This window comes from Mizuhopecten yessoensis, unplaced genomic scaffold, assembly GCF_002113885.1.
Source record: "Mizuhopecten yessoensis strain PY_sf001 unplaced genomic scaffold, ASM211388v2 scaffold2329, whole genome shotgun sequence".
NCBI lineage: Eukaryota > Metazoa > Mollusca > Bivalvia > Pectinida > Pectinidae > Mizuhopecten > Mizuhopecten yessoensis.
The window spans coordinates 3,278,833-3,305,553 of NW_018404492.1; the positions used below are offsets into that span (position 1 = coordinate 3,278,833).

General features: G+C 35.0%; 1 protein-coding gene across 1 annotated transcript; it reads left to right on the forward strand.

The window, feature by feature from the left end:
* The first annotated feature begins 3,148 nt into the window (after positions 1-3,148).
* On the forward strand, positions 3,149-22,433 carry LOC110445729 (serine-rich adhesin for platelets-like). The gene is made up of 7 exons (XM_021490508.1): positions 3,149-3,212; positions 8,710-9,178; positions 10,648-15,618; positions 16,525-16,593; positions 17,121-17,204; positions 17,678-17,725; positions 18,321-22,433. Exons 2-7 carry the CDS (start codon positions 8,833-8,835, stop codon positions 18,347-18,349), a joined length of 5,547 nt encoding a protein of 1,848 aa, XP_021346183.1. The 5' UTR covers positions 3,149-3,212; positions 8,710-8,832; the 3' UTR covers positions 18,350-22,433.
* Positions 22,434-26,721: the final 4,288 nt, after the last annotated feature.

A 26,721-nucleotide genomic window follows, 5' to 3' on the forward strand; every position in this document is an offset into this window, starting at 1 on the left:
GGGACACTCTAGTGAGACGGTCATCCTACGTGTACATAGTGATATAGTTTCTGCATTGGATAACAAGTGCAGAGCGGTGCTTGTCAAGCTGGACATGTCAGCTGCATTTGACGTCATCGACCATGGCATACTTTATAAACGTCTGGAAAACTCTTATGGAGTGACTGATACAGCACTATGCTGGATACAGTCATACCTGAGTGGACGACGACAGTTTGTTACCATCGGATCTGCCACCTCACATGACAAAGTACTATATTTCGGGGTTCCTCAAGGGTCGGTGTTAGGACCACGAAAATATTGTATGTACTCCAAACCGATTGGAGAGATTTGTCGTCGCCATAGCCTTCGCTATCATTGCTATGCTGATGACACACAAATTTACATGGTCATAAAACCACAGGACAGTTGGAATACAGTCTCAGAAAGTCTGGAAGCTTGTCTGACAGATATCAGTATCTGGATGAACGCCAACATGCTTAAACTTAATCAGGAAAAGACGGAACTAATCGTCTTTTCCCCAAAGTGTCAGCAAACAATGGCTCTCCAGCTCAAGGTTGGTGCCAGAACTATTGAGACTGTTCCAGCTGTTAAAAACCTAGGGGTATACTTTGACAGTTCTCTGAACATGGAGAAACAAGTGAACGCTATTGCCAAATCCTGTTACTACCAGATCAGGAACATCGGCTGTATTCGGCAGTTTCTAACTGCAGATGCATGCAAGATTTTGGTGCATTCACTTGTTACCTCTCGGTTGGATTATGGTAACGCCCTGCTCTGTGGTATATCTGACAAACTAACTAGTCGTCTGCAGAGGGTCCAGAACACTGCAGCACGGCTAGTTACTCGTACTCGAAAGAGAGAGCACATCACACCTGCGCTTTATTCGTTGCACTGGTTACCTGTACGATACAGGTCGCAGTACAAAATTCTGGTATACACATACAAGGCACTGAATGGAACAGCTCCTCAATACCTACAGGAGCTTGTTACCATGTATTAGCCGTCAAGATCACTGCGGTCGGAGTCGGAATCTTTGTTGTGTGTCCCAAAATCTCGTACTGTGACCTACGGAAACAGATGCTTTGGAAGGGTTTCGTCTACGTTGTGGAATAGCTTACCATCTGCTATTAGAAAGTCAAATACCCTGGCCAAGTTCAAGAGGGACATAAAAACTCACCTCTTCACATCTGCATTTTAGAATCTTTGCATAGACGTCATGTAAATACCACCCTTTTATTTGTTCAATTATGTGCACATTGCTTGTTAAATGTATGAAAGTGATTGCAAGCTTTTGTTGTTTGTTTTCACAATTATAACCATTACTATTATCCATATGTTGTAAAGCGCCTTAGAGCAATTTTACAAATTGTATAGGGCGCTATATAAATGTTGTATATTATTATTATTATTATTATTATTATTATCATAAAAATTTAGGTGTAATTTTTAATTCAAGGGCAAAATGGGGGTCATATTTGTGCAATATATACTTCAGTTATGAAAAAAGTCAACGTCTTACGTAGACTCAATTACTTATTGAATCGAAATAATCTTTTAAAGATTTATAAATCCTTTATTTTACCAGTTTTAGAATATGCTTGTGAATTGTGGGATGGTTTTACAACTTATGAAACAGAAATGTTAGAGAAAGCCCTAAGAGAAGCTTATCGTATAATTACTTCAAATGTCAGAATTGAAGATTTACTTTTTGAATCTGCTCTAGAAACTCTTTCGAAATCGAAGAAAACGCCAAAAAAATCACCTTTTGTATAATATGCACAACAAATTAACTCCGGACTATTTAAATGATCTATTGCCGTCTACCGTTGCAGAAAATAACCGTTACACCCTTAGAAACAATAATGATCATAGAATTCTTCTTTTCAGGCTTTCTCAATCAAATTCCCTTTTTATTGCTTCAACTCTTCGCAGTTGGAATTTATACGACCTTTCAGTACGATCATTTACTTCTTTACATTCTTTTAAAAACACGTTAACTTTAAACGTACTATCTCCTCATAAACATGTTGCATACAAAACTTAGACATCAGTGTAGTCCACTGAAGTATGATCTTTATAGAGTAAATCTTGTTGATAGTCCAGTTTGTTATTGTGGCCATCCCTGTGAAAATGCCTTTCACTTTTTTTGTGAGTGCTTACTTTTTAACAACGAAAGACGCATCCTGCTCCAAAATTTGAATGCGTTGCATGTTGATTTTTATTCAGAATCACTTTTATTTGGTAATACTCAACTTTCGGTAGAAATCAATACAAACGTTTTTAGACAAGTGCATCATTACATCAAATCGAGCAATAAGTTTTGATAATTATAATTATCTTTCCTTATTTATTTTTATTTGTGTACTTTGTTATATATGTTTATGGAATTTTATTTCATTATTCTGCCTGATTTCTTTGTTACATTGATTTTGTTCATTATAAAATTACTATACCGGGCTGCATGTCATGAAATTTTATATAATTTATAATTTATTCAAATGCGGATTCTCTAGGTAACTAATGGTACTATTGTTTAAAAAGCCCAGTATGGAGTTTCGACTAATCCTATTTTCAATAAATGCGAAATTAGTTGCTAAGATGCGATTATTTGTTCTGTATTGTAACCAGTGTAACTTACAAACTTGTAGTATTTTTTGTAAGCATGTTACCAGAGACATCTCTACTATTACTGTTACTTAAATAAAAGTGTATTAATTATTTAGGCTAAAACATAAATGACTCTTGCGAAACTGGAGTGATTTCCTCCATGTGTGAACTTTTTCTGAATCCATCTGCAAGCAGTATTGAAAAAAGGAAATTTGGTGTTTGTTCAAAAAAAGTCTAACCACGGACTTCGATAATCCAGAGACGTATATATAACGTCCGATATATGTCTCTGGATAAATATGATTAATTTTGACTTATTAAACATTTTTTGCCCCAAATTTGATTATACAAATAGATGTCTCGAGATCTGGATCGAAGTCCGTGGTCAGTCTAACTTTATCACAGTTTGCCAACGTTTTTTACTGATAGAAAAACAAGATCACCTGCATAAAATAGACAATGTATTTATCTATTAGAACTATTTGGGACCCCCTTTCTAAAAATAGATGGGGTGTCCCACAACCTTCACTGCGCATGACGCGTATTCCCGCCATCTTTGTTATGATTACTGACAGCACACGCGACTGTGAGAAAACACACTGGTGAGTTTATGTTTTAACATAACATGCTTCATATGCATCATATTCAATGTAAACAACATGTTTGGAATTACGACCAGTCCCGTTAACTATCCATTTTGAAAGGCATGTGGCCATCTTTATTGATAAACTCGGTAAACTGGCGTCCTATTCACGGAGTTATTTCTTCGGACAGAAGCAATGTGCAATTTGAACTTGAAGTTCGGAAACTTCTGAACGGTTTGTGTGGAAGTGGTAATAAAATCAATTTTCATGGGCAATATCACATGCTTATTCTAGGGTATATACTGCTTCATGGAAGCTGAAAGCAATGGAAAATTTTCAGCAATTTTAGATATATCATAATGTAAATTAGGCCTAAAGAAAATGGAAATATGGAGTGGCTAAATAGGTTTTGGAGTGATCCACTGTCCTTTTCAGAATCAACCCTGATATTTCAATCATACCATATGCATCACTATTATCAGCTGAATTGATGACATAGTTAATGCTACGAATGACATGTCTTCAAGGTCGTAACAAGTCCCGAAATTATGGTATGGTCACCCAAAATGTCATCCCCCTGATTAGCCATATCTGAATTCCGTGTTTAAGGCGGCAGTACCAAAATCGAATCGGTATCAAAATCGGATCACTTTTTGCAAAAATACTTATAAATAAATAAATGTGTCAACAAATCAGTTATAACAATGATGTTGTCTTATAATAGATAGCCATGCACCATTTTTTGACTACAGATAATTAGTTTTTTAAGTTCAAATAGCGCAAGAAAACGTAACTCAAATGTCAATGTTTTAATTACGTTTTTAAAAAATGGCGTGTGCAACGACTATGCAATATGTTTTGGACTATAGGAATAAATTCACACTATAGAAATTCATTTTGTCACATAAATTCCAAAGGTCATCATAAAATGTTAGTATGCTGACAAAAAATATTCATTTGAAGCGTACGATATCATCTAGACACCAGTTTCCGCGCGTTATGTATTTCCCCGCAGACATTTTATCAAGCTATATCTCGTAACTACGTGACCTGCTGGACACAACACCAGGATATTTTAGACGTTTGGCCATCGTCTGTAAACTGACAAAAAAAATACCGGAAGTTCGTCCGGAAAACATAAGATTTAATCACCGATTAAAAAACACGCATAAATATGCAGTTTTGCTTAATGCTCTTTTTATCTTGCTCAAAATGAACCCATACCTGAAAAACGGTGATATATTTCATTCATGAACCAGTCTTTTTTGTAGTCTGACAAACGTACAAAAATGTCGTATGCAAATGAGGCCACATCTCCTCGCCGATTTTTTTCCACTTCCGAAGAGCCAAGGAGACATTCTTATATCGATAAACAGTGTTTTCAAGGAAATGTTAAACTTGTAATGCAATGAACCTTCTATTTTCACCAATTTGAAACAGAACAAAATGAGAAATAACTTACCATCAACCAAAACCGATATAAGACTGCAGAAAATAAATAATAACAGATTCTATATCATAACTAAATAAATGTAATAAATAATTTCAAAAAAATACATGAATTCGTTTAATTTGACATCTTGAAAAATAAATTAAAAAGGTGAAATTTAAAAAAAGTTGTTTTGATATTTAATTTGACGATCAAAGATATATTTTTTATTCCAAACGAAGCTTTTGTTCTTGCAGGTCACTGTAGAGAATTTCTTTTTAGTGTATTCGAGTTATCTTTCTTTGAACACTAAATCAAAATAGACACACGGAAACATATGATGGCTACTTCCGACGGGAGAAATTTGCTAAAAATTGTTTGTTCTGATTTTTTTTAAATACAGTTTTATATTGCTAGTTTTTTGTTTCCTTTAGTAGATTGTATACATGTTTATGACAGTCTTCCGTAATTTCAACAGTGTTCTGCCGATATGAGTACGAAATCGCGGATGCTTCTGAATTGCGCGGAAACCGGTAACCCGAGGATACTGCAAAATTCAAGCCGTGATCCGATTTTGGTCCCGACATTCGCAATAACTGGAGACGCTAATTGGTGACTTCAGAGTGTTCTATAAATATCTTGTTTGTGAGAACACCCATCGATATTCTATTTTTGATACAACCATAAATGAATATAATTCCTCTTCAGATTTTTTAATGATTTAATAAAATGATGGTTTGGTGATCCGATTTGGGTACTGTCACCTTACTACTTCTTCTTCTTCTTCTTCTTCTCCTTCTGGTACAGAGTTGGGTTCCATACAGAACGTTATAAACTCAACTAATGATAACCTATCTGCATGATTCCTCGGGTGGTCGGGTGATGCAGTAGATAGCGCACTTGCCTAGCTAGCTTTCACCAAGGCAGCCAGGGTTCAATTCCCCGATCGGAAGTGAAAAGGTTTGGGTCACCTGCCCGACCACATATATATATGTTTTCTCGGGGTACTCCGGTTTCCTCCCACACTAAGACCCCACCCCACCCACTATCATCCGGGCCAACAAGAGTCATTAATATAAGTTGAAAGAACTTGTTTCATAATTGTTGTAAAATAGATAAAGTTTATATGATTACTGAAATTATGAAACACATAAGTTACAACTACTTTTATTCTGAAATTATTTTTAGTACATTTCCCCCACTACATCATGATCAAACAAATATACCTCATATTTAATGGCCCCTTACCTGCATTATGAAGTTTCCAATGTTGACATTGGTCAGAGATGTCTTTAAATATGGGATGTTTAATTGAAATGCTTGACTAAATTCCTCTAAAGAACCAAAAGGTATACCTTGACTGGATTTGCTGATGGACAATAGCGGGACTGTCACACTTTTCGGAGTACCCATGCAAGCATGGTTCTGTTTTTATTGGAACCTCTGTCTAAAAATGTATATCGGTACTCATCAAAGCAGGTAACTATCTGTCATTGTCCACATCAAGAAAGGAAAGGAATGTAATATTTAAATGTCCCAGCCACAAGTTTCATTTTAACTGAAGGTGTATGGCATTTAATATAACCTTTTAGCTGTAAGCTAGTCATGTTCACAAGCATTAGACATTCTAATCATTTTGTTTTCTCATGGTTGTATTTTTCCTCTGAAGCTTTTGCTCATCTGATACATGATGAACTTTTATAATTATATGGGCATGGTTTGTTAAACAAGAGTACATAGGTTCATAGGTTAAAGCATTGTAATGCCCTATTGTTTGATTCCTGATTGCAGCTGTACAAGTTTATTGTATCATTTTGGTGTGAAGCATGCATGCCGATGTGAAACAGGATCGCCAGTGTGCCAAATACTCAAAGTACATTTGTGTGTGCCTTTTTGTTGCTCATAAGCTGTAAATGAATACGCATTCTGACCAGCTCATATATATATGATACAAACCCAAAGTTACCACAACATACATTGAAAGGTTTCTCTTATTGTCTTTCTGTTTTAAACTTCTGGCTTATTTAAAGAGATGAACACTTGTGACAAACAAGATTAAACAAAACATTTTGATCATATGATGATTTTATGAACTCTATAATCTGGTAGTTGTATTGACTGTTTTGAAAAGGCGGACGAATGTAGCACAGCGAGCTTGCTGTGTTGGTTGGAGATTTGTTAATTAACTGACAGAGGATGACCCTCGCCTTCAGGCATGTGGAGATGATATATTCCAGATGCCAGTGGCCTAGGAGGTACATGTAATATCACATTCCAGATGACCATGCATGTATAAATGCACATTAATAAATCTCCAACCAACACAGCACCTTTAATTTGTTATCCTCCCCCTCTGTTAAGGATGTACTCTTCTGAGGTTTCAATCACGTTCAAGTCTTGTTTTGATCTGGTGTAACGGGTTTTTGTAATGTTTAATAAATTATTATCAAGTTTATTAGCAAACACGCATCTGAAAAATATGTCAAAAAAATAGATGTCTGTTGTTTGTAGAACTTTTTTTACAAGAATTTAAAAAAATACCAATTCGGCGGCCATTTTGAAAATGTGTATTAATGTGTATTTCTTGGGCTTCAAAAAAGGCAAAAATTTCACCTTTTTTGACACTAGATTGATCACTTAAGTTGTCATTGTCTCGCCATTTTTAATTATAGCAGGTTCAATTTTGCTGTACAACTTTATAATGTTTAATTTGATAAAAATAATATGCAACAAACTGGAAAATTATACATTATTGATATTTTTTTTACATATTTAGTGTAACTGAAGCACTTTTGATTTTTGACCCCGAAAAAGGTAAAAAATTACACAAATGATAATGGGACAAAAAAAGAAGCACACCGACCCCCCATTTTTGTGGATGTTTTAGAAAGAGAAACACATTTTCTTTTAATTCATTAAATATTAAAAAAAGTTTAATACCACAACTTTTTATATCAAGCGTTTAATCTGCAAAAAATGGTAAAAAAATGAGTATTTTTTCATTAAAAAATAGGGGGTAGGGGTAACTTAAATCGGCTTTCTGAGTTAAAAGAATAAGATTAAGAAATTTTACTTCCCTAATTAAAAAGAAAATAATATTTTTATCAATTCTACAAACATTCATACATATCTGATAACACACTTGGAAGAAATTGTATGAATTTGTTCCGCATATGGTCAAAACCCAAAAAATCACCTAAAAGCACATGTTGTGTTAAATTGGTATCTTTGACCGATCATAGCACAAAAACGAACACACCGACATATAGTTTTTTTTACATTTTCTACTATGCCATTATCTCCATTTTCCAAAAATCCATATAAGAAAAAAAGTTTAATACAGGAAATTTTTGACTTCTCAGAGGTGTACATCCTTAAGCCCACCGTGCTACATGTACATTCATCCCCACTTTGAAAACGTCAATACACCTGCCAGTTAATAAGAGTCCTCGTTTTATGCATGTACATCAAATTTTTGACAGGAGATATTATGGTATTGGTAGAATTCTTCTGTTCATTAATTTGGTTTCTGGAATATATATTGCTTAAATATTATTTGCATTTAAATTCAATTCAATTGTTAGGTTCAAAGATAAGTGAAATCTGTGCATAATTAATTAGCATATATATACTGCACTGTTGGATCAATGCCCACACTAAAGTTTCCGCAAGATTGCTTGCTTAATTGACATTTAATTTTAAAGAAACTTGGGATTTAGAAGACATTTCGTAAGCGTATAAAAAGATGGAAGTTCAAAGTTGCGCCAAATCCATGATTAATCAATTACCATACTGTGTTCTGAATTGTTGGCAGTCTCGTCACTGAATTAAATGTTACCAGATTCTGATGGCTCTTGCCCAAAAGTTATATTTGATGCTCAACAGATTCTGCACATGGTTAATTTGCAAACTGGCCATGGCTGAGCTCTGATTGGTTGGCAGTTTCTACACAATTGGTCGATTGTCATATTATTGAGTCAAGTTACCTCACTTCAGTCCTATAGTATATATATATATGATTGTACAGTCTTTGGATTTTGTATTAAGAACAATTTTATCTTTCATTTATTCCTTTGTATGCTTCAGATTCTGACAATTGTGCACTCATGGAGAAAATGTGGATCAAACCTGATTGAACGGTTGTTTTAACACAACAAGGAGAAGTGCCACTGAAGACATATACCAGGCAGCACAACTGTGGACACATTCATGGACATATACAACATGGCTGCCTTTCCACGCCAAGGCTCTCCAGAGTGGGTGTGGTACCAACAGATGCAGGTACGGATGAAGCATGGTCAATGTGAATCCCAAGGGCCTACACCAGCAGATTTCCAGGCATTTAACCTACGGCCAAGGGGTCAAGGTCATCCAAGACACTTGAGGCCAAGGTTCATCCCCACAGGTCAAAGGTCCAGAGGGCCACCACCACCACCATACTTTATGATGAATCAACACATGGTTAGGAACAGTACTCCACAGGGCATGATGAATCCAAGAATGTACCAGCCACCTGTCCACATGGCCGGTAGACCTAGTTCAAACCCTATAGAAGGTCATTATATAATATTATGCGTTTGTAACCTTGCTGCATTGCCACCATATATATGTACCACCAAACTTGTATATCACAAAATAAATTGGCATAATACAGATTTACTGACAATTACATTGTAAATATACCCATTTTAATGCCAAACTTGGTAAGCACCATATGTCACGTGTGCAATCCTTTTAAAACAGTAAAAAATACAGGTTGTCAAAAAACAATCTTGCCCTGGGAAATTGCAAGTAGACATTAGAAATCCACTTGCCCAAAAATATTTTCTGCTTGCCCCATGTAAAATGCATATTATATATATAGATGTACAGACAGAAAACAGATTTTTTCAAAATAAGAGGATTTTCATCAAATATTTTAGTCTTTTCTCTCCCTATTTGTAATCATTATACCGTAAAAACCCATGTAATTTGTACACCTATGTAATTTGCGCAGGTACTTTTTGAGGCTGAAAATCCCCAAAAAAGCTTCTACTCGAATATTTTGCGCATCAAAAGAAAATTGCAAAAAAAAGTTCAAGCTCCGAAAATCGATCTCTGAAAATGAAAGATAAACCGATGTCTGAATTGATGGATAGACCGCTAGTATTTTACCTGCAATTTTTTCCTCAAAACAGAGATTAAAGTATTCATCTTTTTCGTGAATTTTTGTTTGTTTCATAATTGTTTGACTGTTCACTAAAATACAGACAGTAAAGTTCATTACTTATTTGGGGGAGCGAAGAAACACATGCAAAAACATGTTTTATATACTATTCTAACACACTTTCCCGGGGCAAGTGGACCAAGTTTTTGCACTTGCCCAAGTGCTAAAAGTGGTTGTCCCGTGTGTCGGGTAAGCAGATTTTTACACCCCTGGAAAATGTATCAAATATACCCCCAAATCTAAAATCATTGGGATCACTGTATTTCAGTTTCAACAAATTTTATTGAACAAAAAATTGCACAATTGGATAAGACAACAGCCTATATAAGTCTTCTCCTATCCGGTATTAATTGACAAGAATTTTAGTACATGGATCAACGAGACACACTCATATACACTTACAACCATACCATAACACACATACACCCTCACATACACCCTCACATACATGTACACATAATAAATAAGCATTCACAAACACACACACACACACACACACAAGCCCTTACTCAAAATTTAATATATACATATAAATAGATATAAGAGGCAATGAAAACAGTCATAATTTTTATACATAATCACTGTATTTAACAGACTATTCCATACATTTTCAAGAATGAACTCAAACCTGATTTAGCATGTACGTACATAGTATCTCTAGATCTTGATGAAGCTCATCCAATGTCAAATAGATGACGAATGTGACTCACTTTGGGTGAAGGTCATTGCATTGCTAAATGGGTTAATAACATGTATATATGATCACATGCATTTTGTCTTTGTAGCTTATAATATTTCCATGTTTTTTGGTATTACAGGACTACACGAACTGTGTAATGGACCACAAAGACCCTCACCACCAACCAATCAATGTATTTCACCAGTGAATCAGCGGGTTTCCATGGACACCGCTCCAAGAGGCCAATCCCCATTATCCTACATGGAAACTTCACAAGCACTTCCAGTTTCTCAACAAGGCCCACCAGCTAGTTCACAGGTCAGGAGTCATCTCCATCCCAGCATGCCACAGTACATATCTCATTCTGGGATGAGGATGCCTGTGAACAGTCTTCCCATGATGCATCCACCGCCACTCATGAAGGTCAACGGGACACTTGTCCAGCCGATGGAACAGTTCTCAGGCCCGTGGACAGGCCAGCCAGGAAATGTTAGCTTTCAGCCAAGATTACCATATAACTTTAATGGATTCCCGGCAGGAAATAGGATGCATCCTGATCAAATATCAGCTCAACATAGAGGTCAAGTCCCAACCTTAAGTGTAACTACTGATAATGCAACAAATTTACAACAGACATCAAGTTTCCAAAATACTAACTTTTCAAAGAAGGATTTTGAAGCAGAATCCTTGAATTCCAATTCTGATGGAACTCTTTCAAATAGCATATTTGGACGGTGGTACAAACCCCCAACAGAAGATGATGAAGTGAAATATGACTATATCTTTGATGTGGATAGTGAAACACAAACCAATGAAATAGATAATGACCTAGAAAATACAAAGACTTCAAATGCCAGTTCACATCTCATCAAGAGACCAAGCAGACTCAGTAATGAGAAAAAAGGGAATAAAGGAAAACGATTAGAAGGGGAAATCAGTAGAATATTTAGTGCCTTTAAGGCACAGTTATCTCCCCTTGGTTCCGACTCTCTTCCAGAGTCTCGTACCGGGTTCGAAGCAGAGCCAGACACATTTTCTGGAAGAAGTTCCAACAATAGCATATCTAGTGACCAGTCTCATTCTCAGGCAGCACAACCTGGTAATAACAAAACACCCTCATCAAATGATCACGGGAATGATAATCATCTTGAGAAAGCAAACAATGACACATTGCCAAATGTTCACACAAGTCAACAACAAATCACCTGTACAACAATTCCTCCAATGCCCCCTCTCATGCAGGCTCCAATGGTTTATAACCCAGTGACTTTACAGTTTGGTCAGCAATTATTACCACCAGCTTTGACCAGCCTTTCCACAAGGAAATCACCATCTTTGTTCCAAAACCAACCAAACCCACCAGTCGTATCACATAGTGGTCCTATAAGTACCTCTTCATTTGTTTCTTCAGAAAATTCTACAGATCATTTATCAAATCCAGTGACATGTTCTCAAGAAGTTCCGGTAAATAACATTCGTATACTTGACACATTTTCATTATCACTTCCTCGAGAAAGTTTTGTCAGTGACATAGTAATACAACCACAGGAGACGAATGTGAACCTGAATTCTTCAAAATCATCTTCGCAAGCAAATGTGGGTAAACATCCAGAAAACAACAACCAGGTGAAGTCGCCTACCAGAAAAACTAGTGAATGTGATTCACGTCCTAACATCGTTCGAGAGGGAAAAAAAGTTACTCCTTTGCGAATAAGATTACCATTTGTTTTGAAATCTCGTCTGCAGGAAAAGTTGAAGAAAAATTCCAACAAAATTAACCAAATGAGTGAAAAAAAGAAAGATCCAACCGAAGGGACATTCCAGGATACTGTTAGCCCTGTAACGGACAACCAACAAAGTCCTGCAACAGACTCCTTGGGAAAACCTTTAGAGAAATGTGTTGAACCATTTGGATGTTCAAGAGATAAAAATACAAAAGGTGAAACTGTGCAAGACAATGTGTCTATTGAGAAAGACAGTATCTGTACAGATGAAAGTATCTTACCAACTTCATCCTTACCAACTAGATTACACACAGATTCCCCTGTAAACAATGTGGACAAGCTATTACCTTCAGACAAGAACACACACAAAGGTAACAGCAATGACAAGCCAAACGATCCTCTTAATCTAGATGATAGATTAAAGGAAGTTGTTTCCAAAATTTCTTCAGGGCGAAAGCGCAGGAAATCTGCAATGTTACTGGAATCACAACCCTGTACACCAGATGCAAAAAGAAGGAGACTTTCTAAGGAGAACGAACTAGATTCTGACGTTAGTTGTCAGAAAACAGTGATCTCAAAATGCTACAGTCTGAATAACGATGAGGTAAAAATTGTTGGTGAGCATATTAAACAGCCAGATGGCACAGTCATTACGCCCAGTACAATTACACACAGTGCAACAACCTCAATCTCTACAGATAGACTGCCTTCAAAGCAGCTTTGTTCCAGGTCCAATACACCAACTGTTGCCAAGGAAACTGTATCAGAAACTGAAAGTGCCAGCGTTCAGGAACCTGCATCAGATATACACAAAGAGAAACCTTTAGAAAATGAAATAGCAACTGACAGTGATTTGCCAAAGATCGTCAGATCACCTAGACTTAGGAAGGTTAGAGTGTCTAATCGACCATGGCTGTTAAAAAGCAAAGAGATGGATGTTGCAGATCCCCAGAGCAAGACAGGAGATTTACAAGAACCTTTATCAAAAGGTCAAGATAAAGATTCACAAGAACCGGTACCTATGATGGACAAAACCAATGATGAAAATTTGGAAAAGAATAAATCGGATATTGAAAGATGTCAAGAAAGGTCAAAATCTCTTTGCCTCAAGTTGAGAAGAATATCATTTCCCCCATCATCTTCAAAGGATCCGGATAGTAAATCACAGAAAAAAGGGAGCGTAAATAAGGTCCTAGAGAAGGGAAAGAAATTTGGAGCAAGAAACTCAAGCAAAGACATCAGTGCGGAAAGTTTGGAGAAAGTTGTCCCAATGCAAGAATCTGTGCATACAGAAAATGATTCTGAAGTGAACCTTGATGGAGGTGTTGACAAAAACATTATCGGCAGTGACAACAGCGTTGATGAAAACATGAATAACAATAACTCTGGTTTGTCTGAATGTGTTGAAAGTATAGAGATGTCAACTGTCGTACACATGGATAGCCCTATCATTGAGGAATCAACTGTAATCGACATGCACACCGATGATCCAGTTACTGTGCCCGATGATGGCCCAATCACAGACATGTCAACTGTCACACACACTGACAGTGCAGTCACTGAGGATTCCACTGCCAAAAATACAGACAGCCCAGTCAAGGTCAGCACAGTGTTAAAAGACACAGCAGAAATGCGAGAAGAGAGTGATGAAATAGAAGTTATAAACATCAGTCCTAAACCAAAGGATACTTTTGACATCAATATTGTCAATGCTTTATTCTTTCCTGTGACATTTCATGGATCAAAAGCACTCTGTATTAGCTGCCTCTCAGGGAAATATTTTGTGGTCCGTGAACTTCTAAACAAATGTTTTGTTGATATTGCAGAGAAGAACAGAAAGAAGGGAGTGTTCAATTCTAAACTGTTCAAGCAGGTGTATGTTGCCAAGGAACGGGATCTCAACATTCCCTATGTGGAGTTACCCGAGGCCCTGCGTAACACTGTTGGGGAGTACTTGGTGAAAGAACAACTGATGCGAAAGAGTCTTGTCTGCCACATTGGCATTATCCATGTGAATGATGCAAAGCGACTTTACCATTTCTTTTATGGTGTGAAGACCTGTCATGATTTGAAGTGTGTGTTGCCATGGCCACTAGAAAGTTCCAAAGAAACAACAAATCAAACAGATGGGAACACAAACGAGAGTAGACACGATAGGCTAAAATCAAGAAATAAAGATGCAGTAATTGATCCACCAGTAATTGTCGTGGACAATGATGAAATGGAGGACACAACATCTGATCCAGCAGAAAATGGCGTTGAAATCATATCATGTCATGTGATATATGACCGAGAAGTCGATGATACACCAGATGAGGGTGCAGAGTCCCAAGAAATATCAGAGACATCAAAACTATCAGGCATAACAGACAAATCATCTGTTGCACCAGCACACTGTTTAAAAGTCCCCAAGGTATCACCCAGGAATGAAAGAGAGCCAAGTGTCAAGCTGAAGAGGAGACTGATGATGAAGAGTAGGAGAGAACGGCTCTCTAGTGGAAGGAGGGGAGATAAGAGTGACTTGTCCGATGACAGTGATGCAACTATACCCTACATGGATGAAACAGAGAGTGACATGGAATGTGACAAGAGGAAACTTTCTTCCTCTGCATCTGATAAAAGTTTTGGAGATACAGAGACCAGACAATTTTTAGCTGAGTCTTCTAATAAGAATTCTGATGTCTCCAAAATTATCCCCATTGATGATGACAATGCTGAATATGTAGATCTAGCTACAGTGAACAGTTACAATGAGGACCACAACAGTGACGACCAACAACAGGAGATGAGAATTGATCCTGACCAGAATGAGGATTATGTTGTTAGAGGAGGAATAGCCGAGTTGTATGATGGTATGTTTCGATTCCTAGTGATCAACGGTAGGAAGTTTTTTCCATTTGAAGACCTCTGCCAGCATTATGAGAAAGAAGACCTCATAAACTGTTTGAAATCAAAACCAGGGCGTTTCAAGGCTATTAGATGCTCCATGATAGAGACCAATTTCTTGAATAATCTTGAACCATCTTTACCGACACTAGTGGAGAATGCCACCATCATTGAAGAACATTTCCTTCATTGTTCAGCAAAGTTGAATTTCAGAAAGATGTTTGACAATCCCGAACAAGAAGTGGTTGACTTGACGACTGATGATGATGCTGTCGTCCCTCAGAGACTCGCAGATTCCCCCATACTAACCCCTGAGGCGTCGCCAACATTGAACAATACCAGGTTGTCGGCTTTTGAATCATTCAGTACAGAGGACATGCTTGTAGATACGTCTGATGACATCCTCATGATGGAGTTGGGAACTGCAAACTGTGACACAAGTGGCAATGGATCTGTACATGCCAAGGTCAAAAATTCAGAAGATGACCTCAGTGCTATTGGTAAGCTTAAAAAACATGTGCTTGTTGTTGCAGTCAATATTTTTTCTATGACACAATAACCTCAAAAAAATTGTGTAAAGTTAATTCTTAGCAAAAAAAGGCAAGCATTAATGATTTATAGTTCTGAATGCAAAATACACCCATTACTGTATACGTATACTGAACAACTTTTGCCTCGTTAAATATTTGCCCTTTGCCAATAAAATTCATGTTTACCCTTGTAAATTTTGCCTTAACAGGAAATTACTACATATTGTATCATTACTAAGTTGTGTACGAATATTATCTTTCTTCATGTATTTGCCCCCATTGGGAAGGACAAAAACGGCAACAGTTAAACTACAACAGTTACTTTGTATATACAGTATATAATTAATAGATATATTTTCCTTTATCACCATCATATAAAAAAATATCCATTTAACTTAATTTGCGACAGTATAATGACGATATACCGCCAAAAATTTGCATGTTTTCTTCAAATTCTGGGTGTCTCTGCTCTGGATTGGTGCATCAGAAATATTCAAAGTGAGGCGGAATGACATTAACCTTTCTGGGTCACGCTAATTGTTTGTGACATCATAAATAATAAATTTCATGACGAATCCGGGTCAGTCGGGGTCATCGATGTCATTATCCATTGCCATCCAGGCTTCATATGCAAATGGAAAATTTGCAGACGGTATATCATGGTTTTACTGTCGCAAAATATTTTGATTGACCAATCAAATGCTGTGTTACATCTCAAATGAATTAAAATATCATATACCAATACCTGGTACTAATATATGTTTGAATTTAAGGAGTGTAATACACATGTACATAAAGAATTTATTACATAGTTTAAATTCCAATTTTAAGGGAAAGAATCTAGACAGATCATTCAGAATACATTTTGTATTGCAGATGGTCGAGAACAGAAAGCCGTTGCTGATGCCTTTAGAGATATTTGGGTAGAAAACCATTCTCTCAAATGTAAGTACATGTAATTGTCCTGATGCAGCTTTGAAGCGTAATGATCTGTCAGACCTGTTGGTCTTGATAGAGAAATACAAGGATCATTATAATACCTCAGGCACACTTTATGTTGTAAAGTGGAACTTATTTTGCTGTACAGGTACTGCACTGCAAAGAATCAAAAGCACTGGTACTTAATTGAAGTTAATTCAAGCAAACAGACTTCTAAAAATAATCAGTTTGATGTTACCTAGGTATAACAAATTATACATTTCAAGCGGGTACTTAATTGATAGGATGTATATCTAAAATTCAATCACTTCCGATGGAAACCATCTTTATCAGTAAGTATTAGTTTGACGATTTTAAAACCAAAGCATAGAAAAAAGGCCTGTGGATGTAGAAACTACGAGTACAGTAATGTTTCATTTGGGTGGCTAGCACACTTTGTATTTTTACTCCTTAATTTAGTGACTATGTAGTAATCAATGTTTCCAATGTGTATACAGGTGTATTGTAATGCCCTTTGAATTTGATATTTACAGCCAAAATGGCAATGATGTCACAGGATATTGAGGAAACTAAGAAGGAAACAATAGATTTTGAGGCCACCTGTCAACAGTATGGAGGTAAATGAAATCTGTATATTATAGGTCAAGGTCATTTGTTTGGTAACTGTTAAGAGGTTATTGTTAAGGTCAACTCAAATTATATCTTTGCACATATATTGTGATGTCACACTCGAATTACATGTACATATATTGTGATGTCAAAATCAAATTACCATACAGCCAAGATATGAGTACTGTCTATAAGACTTATACAAACTGAGGGGATCAATGCTTGGTGTTTTTCTGTTTATAAAGGAGCAGATAATTCAGAAATGTCTACAACCTTATATGTTTGCAATATATTATTGCCGATATACACTGTCAATGTATTTGGTTTTGAAACAATTATTCCATAACTTATGCAATTATGGCATGCTGCCAGTTGTCTCAAAGAAGGTAGTGTAGATGAAGGCCATTGGTTTATAAATATTTTGTTTTTTGGAATATTTGAGGCAGAAGTCCATCAATTTGATTGTCTTGCTTGTTTTTAGATGCTATTGAGCTGATGACAAAAGCGATACAACAAACTTGCTCAGAAGGTAGGTAATGATTGATAATAATTATAGTCATAGTAATCATTTAAGATTCAAAATACTATATTTAATGTTACATATTTATAAAAAACAAATACTGGTAGTGATATATATTCTGTTGTCTAATGTTACTATGGTTTAGATATACATACATGAAATGTATATAAACAAAGCATGCAGAAAAATACAAATCAGCTAGTTAAGTATACATGTCAGAAAGCAACAGTGATGAAGTCCGAAAATTTACGCAACATCCTTACAGTCGCCACTTTAATGTATCTCTCTTTCAAAATTACATTCATTTCACCAATACATCACGAGTGTTTAATTATCCACTATGCAGTGCTTTGGTAACCTTGGATATCCTTGGTCAGAGTTAAGCTGATGCTAAGTCTAGGTCATTCTTTTATATGTGAACATCAGGTGTTTTAACTTGATTTTACAAATAAAATCATAGTCATCTACAATGATTGTTGAAATTTCCATTCTCCCCAGCTGTGCAAATGAGAACCTGCGTTTCTTTTGTGCAAGAAAGCATTTGCTACAGACGTCCTTATAAATGGATCTTAGACCTGCATAATGTGTGTTTGTTCTTTTTCAGATCAAAAGAAAGACCTCTCTTTAGTGTGAATGAAACAAAATAGATGTGCAGACAACGACAGAATTCTACAATGACATTGGGAAAACATAGATGTGGCTTTTTTATGGTCAACATCAGCATATACCAGAAGTAGCCAAAAGAATTTTGAACTTGATAAAAAGTTTTCATAAGTAGCTTCATCGGTCTGTTTAACCCTTTCACCACTGTAGACCATAATGGACTCATCCAGATCAATGCATGGTAGAGTCTGCTGAAGTTACATAGGGGTGAAAGGGTTAATACTGTTACAATTTTCTTAAATTGCTGTCCATGCTGTGTGAAGGTATTTTTTCTCTGTAACTATGTTGATTTCTATCCGATTTTTGGCAGAAGCTTGCATAATTACACACCGGCCAAACAAGTCCTTGACCTGATGTTAGATCCCATTTTCTAAAAGCTTTTAAGAATCTTGTTTTTCTATACTGATCATCATGGCATTAAGTCATGCATTGGTGTGTTCATTCAGAATGAAAACCAAAAAAAGAAAACTTTAAAATTCTCTTTCAAGAGTGAAATTCATTTGTAACCCGTTAAATGTCATGTCAGACTTTAGATGGAAATTACAATTACAATTCCAGTCTACCCAGCTGTGCAAATATATAAGAACCTATGTTTCTTTGGTGCAAGAAAGCATTTGCTACAGACGTCCTTACAACCAATCTAGTAAAATACAGGTGAGGAGCTTGTCCTATTTCTGTCAATTTATTCATAAATATGAAATCAGTTTAAATATGCCCATCAAAATTATTGGTGTTATGTATTATGGTATGGGGAGCGCTTGTGCTTTCATACTTTGGTTTTCACAAGATAACTTGCTTAAATATTGTTTTATTTTGATATTAAGCCTGTATAATATACAGGATTTTCATGATTACTGTCGGTATTAATGAAAATTTCATGATGAACATACCCAATTTTTGTTCAAAGTACACGTCCGACTGATTTTGTAGAATTTTCATAGAAATTATTACGTTTTCTTTATAATTCCTGTTTAATTACATTTTTGATTTTCTACAAACTTGATCTTCCAATTATGCAGAAAGAAGTTGTTCATTTCTGATGATTTTTCTTTACAAGTTTTTCTCGATTTTGAGAGTCCCATTATTAAAATTAACTTTTTTTTTCTTCGTTTACCCAAAGATATTATGCATTGTCAAGATACAGACAGTCTTCTAATATAGAATTCTGACGAGTTTATTTCTTTGGTGAAACTTGGTTCCTACTTTTGTTATCAAGTTTTCATTCGAAATACTTTTAAGATAATAATTAAGGAACTGATCAATTTGTTTTGTGAAACAAGATTTGCAAAAATACATACCGGTATGCACTTTAAATTATTGATGTCAAACTACAACAGTATAAAAATGGATTCTAGTTTATTGTAATTTTAACTTGAACTGTTCACACTCAATTTCTGCTGCAAGAATAATATCTTGGTCTCTTCATGTCACATAGCAGTACATGTTTGAAATAGCAATTCAGACATCATTCCGTTTTAAAACAGAAATTTATCATCATACCTTTTAAGTTCAAAATCAGTCAATGGGATAAGGCATTACCGCAACATATTTGATTGCAATAGAATATAATTTTGATTTATACATTTATGTTTGTTTGTGCAAAGTCTTTCAATGTCTTGTTTATGTTGCTGGGTTGCCAAATGACTGGGTAGCTATCATTAATTGTCTAATTTGCAGTCATTGCATACATATATGATTTTGTCGTTTTCTTGTTTTGTTCTTCCACTTACCTAATAGCAGCATTCATTATACCTTGTGTATCAAATCTATTGGTCACAATAATTTTGTCTTCCAAAATTGTTTTACTTTTTCTTTTTTTTTAAATGACAGCCCCTCCAAGTTGTTCGTGTTCTAGTAATTGTTTGTTCCTTTACAAAATAGACGCGGCTATGCTTTAATAAGTAAGGTAGACAGACTTTAGTGATGACAGTGACCATTTGTTGTTCTGTAAATAGGTAGGCATATTGTTACCATTTATTTCGTAGAGACTAGAAATGTAAGATACTCATTGATGCATTAATTGTGGCTTCCATTGTGGTACTAGTGAATGTGTTAGGTTTAGGTAGTATTTTATGTCAAATGATTATTTCTCAGGAGATGTGTATCTTAGCATATGTTTGTATATTTTTTTATTTGTGTCATTATTGCGAACTTTCTTTTATATGTAAAAGAAACTTAATATTCTAGTTGGAAAGAATAATCATCGGCATACATATGCTTTTCTGAACTGCCAGATTTATACCAAAATCTGTGACACGTCAATATAGGTCATTTATGTGAAATTTGTGTCATATCAGTCAAATATATAGGTCATTTATGTGAAATCAGTCAAATAATATAGGTCATTAATGTGAAATCTGTCACATCATTGAAATATATAGGTCATTAATTTTGAAATCTGTGTCACATCAGTCAAATATATAGATCATTAATGTGAAATCTGTGTTAATCAGTCAAATATAAATTATTAACGGTAACGTGAAATCTGTCATATCAAATATATAGGCCATTAAAAATCAAAGATGTATTCTTTTCAATACTTCCTCCTATGTCAATCAATAACCCCACTGTTTAATGCTTGAATCCACAATAGATTAGCCTTACCTTAGCTAGCACATGTCTGGTGCTACATAATGTGTTTGTATTATAATTTGCTGATGTCATTATACATGTAGTGATAAATGTGTTGTTTAGATAGTGTATATTTCAAGCTATTTACTTAATGTCAGTGTTAATATCAGGGTAAAATTTATGCTATCTTCATTGATTTATTTTTCGTTTTCCAATGGATACTGTTTAAAATTCATTAGTAGCAATATATTTTATAATGCGGTCACGATTTGACAAAACATTTGTTCTGTGAATGACAATTCCTCAATATTTTAATTTATCATATCATAAAATCTTCAGTCAAAAGGTCAATTTCATTATTTGCTATTTCAACAATTATAAAAAACACGAAAGTTTAGTTTTAATGGGTTTTGCACAATAACTAAATAACCTAATGCATTGCTCTGTACGATTTGTATTACGTATTGTACTTAAGACATATACATCTGTAAATAGACTTTTTGTTGCTCCATACTTAGTGCTAATATGTTTGTAAATTTCATTTCCATGTGATATGTCCGATTTTTTTCCAAGATTAGCACATCTGCCATATTTAAAGCATCTCTGCCGATTGTTTGGAAGTAGTTTAGTCGTAAGGTTCAACATTTGCAACATAAGAGAAAATAAGCGGGTATCAATTTCACTTTGTATGGTATTGGGACCTTTTTGTATCTAATTACTTATGGTCAGTATTCCTTGCAAGGAAAATACATTTGGCAATTGAATTACTGATAGGAATATGCTCCTTTTCTGCCCGCATTATTTTATTTTTTTTATTTTGAAGGAGTCTTCCATTAGTGCTTTGTAATAGATACTGTATAGATTTATTGTTATCACACTGTAGCAATAGTTTGTGACTAAGACATCAGTCTGGTTGAAATTACATGATATCTTGCTCTTTGGTGAGCACAATTTCTTGTTATTTCTTAATGTTACGACCTTATTCAGTCCTCAAAATGCTTGTGATTGGATCATTGATACTGATCAAACCAGATGTAAAATATAGACACTGATGTCCAGTCACAAAATTATTAACATTGTGTTGGTGCCATTTGTTTGGTGTAAATGTGATAAACTTTCAGTATAATGATTTGAAGAGAACTCGTCGTTCTTACATTGAAAACTAAAACAGTTTCATTTTAAGAGGGTTGTCAAAAATTCTTTTTGTGTGTGCCAAATATGTTAAAACAGATTATGGTTGTGAGTTTGGATTTATCTGTTTTATAATCATAATTTAATTACTTTATGTTTGTTTCACCATATTTTGTTGATAACTAACCTTAGATATTTTTGTCATTTCGTTTTCATATTTTGTTAACTTCATAGCCATTACGATGATCAGGCTAACCTGTGTTTCTGGATTATAAGCATTAGGGTAATTGAATTCAGTTTTTGTCATTTTCAGGTCAGTAGCAGGGTTCAATAAAAAAAAAAAGATTGGATTCAATAATATAAGCCAAGTACCTTGAATAGCTGCCATTTTCTAATTGAAAAAAAAAAGACCGTTATCATCATGTTTCATCACGGTATAAAGTAAGGTTACCTGTCCACAACTGCCAAACTGTCTGAATAGTATTAACAGTATTAAATCAAATTTTCTTTTAAGAAAGTTGTTCATGTATTATAAGTTCTTCTCCTCAAATCTTTAGAATGATAATTTTGCATTTTGTATCCATGTATGCTACATTCTAAAATATGCTTCCGGGTTGTAAAACATTGTGCCAAAGAATTGATATCACTATGTTGTTTGGACATTCATGTATATTATGCATTTCTAGTTTAGACTCTTCTTTATTTTATAGTTACTGTTACTATACATTTTATATCCACAGTATTCATTGAACAGTATATAAAAGCATGCAGAAGTATAGCATTTTCGTGTCAATAACATCATATGTACATGTATACATATATAGTAGTGTATAGTACATCTTTTAATATGTGCATCAATGTCATGTAATACATTGTGGATTCCAGATTACAGGGCCATGGCAATCCCTACTTTTCTAAAAACTAGTAAACTTGTACATCTACTAGTATTAAAGTAAAAGTAGGGACAGATAGCAAAAGAACCAGTTTCAAATAAGTACACGATAATAATGCATATCTTAGATTTCAGAAGGTATCTAAGGGAATCTATAGCCATTCTCTCAATTTTAATAAATTGTCTGGTAGATTTTAGAAGGTATCTAATGGAATCTATAGCCATTCTCTCAATTTTAATAAATTGTCTGGTAGATTTCAGAAGGTATTTAAGGGAATCTATAGCCATACTCTCAGTTATTAAAACATTGCCTGGAAATAAGACGAGAGCTTCTGAATCCTGGTTTCCACAAAGTTTATCCTTCTTTTTGCTTGTTTGCCGACATGTTTTGTAATCTTGACAGGCTGTTGGATCATGATACAGCACAACTTTCAATGACTGCTACTTGATATGTTATTGGTCCTTTTGAATAGGAACATTAGACAATACTATAACGTCATCAGTAAGTTATTTAGTATACAATTCATTGGTAACATATTTATGATGTCATAATATTGTCTTTTGTTCCTTAAATCACACGGCGTGCTTGTCACTCCAACTACGTCATGTAACAGAACTAGATTAACTGTGGCACCAAAGGACGACAAAGTGAATAATATACTTTATGAAAACCAAACTTCAGGAGTTACAGCTGTTCTCTTTACATATTTTGAAGTACACCTCTACTTTTACGTTCACCATGTAAATAATAAAACACCTGTACCAATAATGGAGTTTAAATTTACCTACTCTACCAACATGTAAACCTAATTAGTGGACCTATATGTAAACATGCCTGTGTAATTACCTTTAGATTTAACTGTGTACCTATATGTAAACTTGAATTACCTGTATTCCTATATATTAAACTTTATTGAAAACTTAACTGTGTACCCATATGTAATCTTACCCGTGTACCTATATGTACTTACCTGTGTATCCGTATGTAAATTTACCTGTGTATCCATGTTATTTTACCTGTGTACCCATATATAATTTTACTCATGTACCCATATGTACTTACCTGTGTACCCATATGTACTTGCCCGTCTACCTAAATGTACTTACCTGTGTACCCATATGTACTTACCTGTGTACCCCTATGTAATTTTACCTGTGTACCTATATGTGAACTTACTTAGTATGTACAGATGTTCCCACTATAATAGGGTTTACTGTAAACAAGTCGACCAGCAAGTCAACACTAATACTAGATACTCTGTATACTGGACTTGTACGCGATGTTCCCCATGTACACTTTTTTTCGCCTAGAACTCCATATTAACATACATGTCTCCTACGTAATACTCTTTGAGCTATTCCATTATTGAAATGTTTTCGAAGTTTCTTTCGTAACCATACTGTGTAGCGTTGTTTATGTACATGCACTTAAATTTGGTTCATCAAAATATTGCCCAGTAAATGTCACTTGTCTACGATAAAATTCAATTTTAGTAGAATAATGTGTACCGACTGTGTAATGATATGTACCCAGTTGGAAAAAAAAATGTCCAGAAAGTATTACACTAGTCGATTTGTCTACCAAGCTTCCCCTGTAATTCTTTGCAGTACTCAGTACACCTGTTCTCATCTTGTATACCGTTACCATTATCATATGTGTAACATAAAACCCCAGACAACCATTCCACTTTCTGTATACACATAGGATTCACTCATTAAACTTGTCCAAAATAACTGACTATCTCATTTAAAAAAAAAAATGATGGGGCTGGGGTAGACTATCTCCACCAAATAAAAAAAAAATGAAAAGGAGATAGTCAGCTATTTCTGACTATCATTAAGCATGGATACATTGTACATATTGTAAATATGAAATAGTGTTATGAGGCTATAAACCCCAGCATGAACCTTTTACAGTACTTTCTGAACCAGACTCTTTGTCTAATCCAGATTTTGTGTAAACCAGCCGAAGATTTCCCCCATAACTGGCAAAAGAAATGCATAACAAGTACACTATCTACAATCTGTTACTCTCTGAAACGGACCAAATCATGTCCTCCATGGATTGTCTGGTTTACACAGAGTACACTGTACATATCTATTCCGTTCTCCATCACTACTCTGTTTTACCCAAGTGTGTAGCAGATAAACTTGCATATAAACTATTGTATGTACTGTGAAGATTGCTAGCATGCTTTTATCTATTTCCTTGGTCTAATTACTAATATGAAAATATTTTACACAGGGTAGATTTATTTCTTAGGTATTATACAAAATCAAATCATGACTATCAATATTGAATTCTTCGCATCCCTGTGTTAATCTACCTATTTCATAAATCAGTATTGCCAATCCTGGTAAATGTAAATCAGTCATCAAAAAAGAACCATTTCATATTGAATGCTCATAGGCAATCACTTACTGATATTGTACAAATTAGGGTGACTTTACAATAGTTACATGTACAATGTACAAGCCGATATTAACTTGTGAAACTTTACTTTATTTTCCATAATGATAGATAAGCAATGAACACTTTTGTTCTCCGAGCTAAACATTTTTTGTTGTTTTTTATTTTGTGCAATGGTATGCTGTTTTAGTATTTTCTGTTTTTAGAATGTACTTGACAAAGTTGTTTGGTACTTCAAATAATGATGTAAAACCGTAAATACAGGGCATTATCATTTTTTTGTAAGTTTTGTACTGCTGGTTAAACATATTAAAACATTTTATAGTAATTTGACTTGTTGTTTTTGTGTACGTGTCTCGACAACATGCTGTAATGCATGTTTCTGCGTCATTTGATATGTATTACATAATACAGATGGTCAGCATTACTGATTTCGTTTTACAGAGTTTGATATGCATGAATTCATAAATGAAAGAGCCTGTTATATTTTGATATTGCTTATGGTGTTGGAGACTTGTCAATTTTTGGAGTTCTACAAGATTTTTTCCTACATTAACAAACCGTTTGCATACCGTACTTGTCAACTCTCTCTATTTAGGAGGGAGACTCCCGATTTTGGACCCTTAAATTGAGTGTTTTCAACCAGTGAATTTGCTTAGGGGGTGTATATACACATTTAATTTATATATTTTTTAATTTTGAGCATGCAGTATCTCCCCATGGAAATTTCAAAAAGTTGGGAAGTATGCATTTGTTTCAACACTGAAGTATTTTGCACTGGTAGTTTTCTATAAAATAAATTTTTAAACGGATATAAGTTCCAGACTGATTGGGAAGCAACCTATACAAAATAACAAGAGGCCCATGGGCCTTAACGGTCACCTGAGTCTACAGTATTTATTTTTGTTGTTGAAATATGTACCAATTTGAGTAAAAAATAGTGTAATGTTAACTTAACTTTGTCAGGACCATGAGCTGATCATTCCTATACCAATTTTAAGTGAGATCGGCCTATTAGAACTTAGTAGCAAAATAGCGGCCATGGCAGCCAAATTGTATTTCTGATTGACCCGAAAAATAACAACACTTTGTCAGGACCATGATTCGATCATTCCTACAAAGTTTCAGTTCAATCGGCCAAGTAGATCTTTACTTTAAGTTTGAAATAGTTTTTCAAAATGGCAGCCGTGGTGGCCATATTGGATTTCTGATCGACCCGAAAAATAACAACACTTTGTCAGGACCATGAGTCAATCATTCCTACAAAGTTTCAGTTCAATCGGCCTAGCAGAACTTGACTTTAAGTTTGAAATAGTTTTTCAAAATGGCGGCCGTGGC

Bases quoted from the DNA above. Each gene is read 5' to 3' on its own strand.
- LOC110445729 (XM_021490508.1), top strand. From the start codon at position 8,833: ATGGACATATACAACATGGCTGCCTTTCCACGCCAAGGCTCTCCAGAG. The intron at 9,179-10,647 runs GTCATTATATAA...TTGGTATTACAG, and splicing joins TAGTTCAAACCCTATAGAAG to GACTACACGAACTGTGTAAT. The intron at 17,205-17,677 runs GTAAATGAAATC...GCTTGTTTTTAG, and splicing joins CACCTGTCAACAGTATGGAG to ATGCTATTGAGCTGATGACA.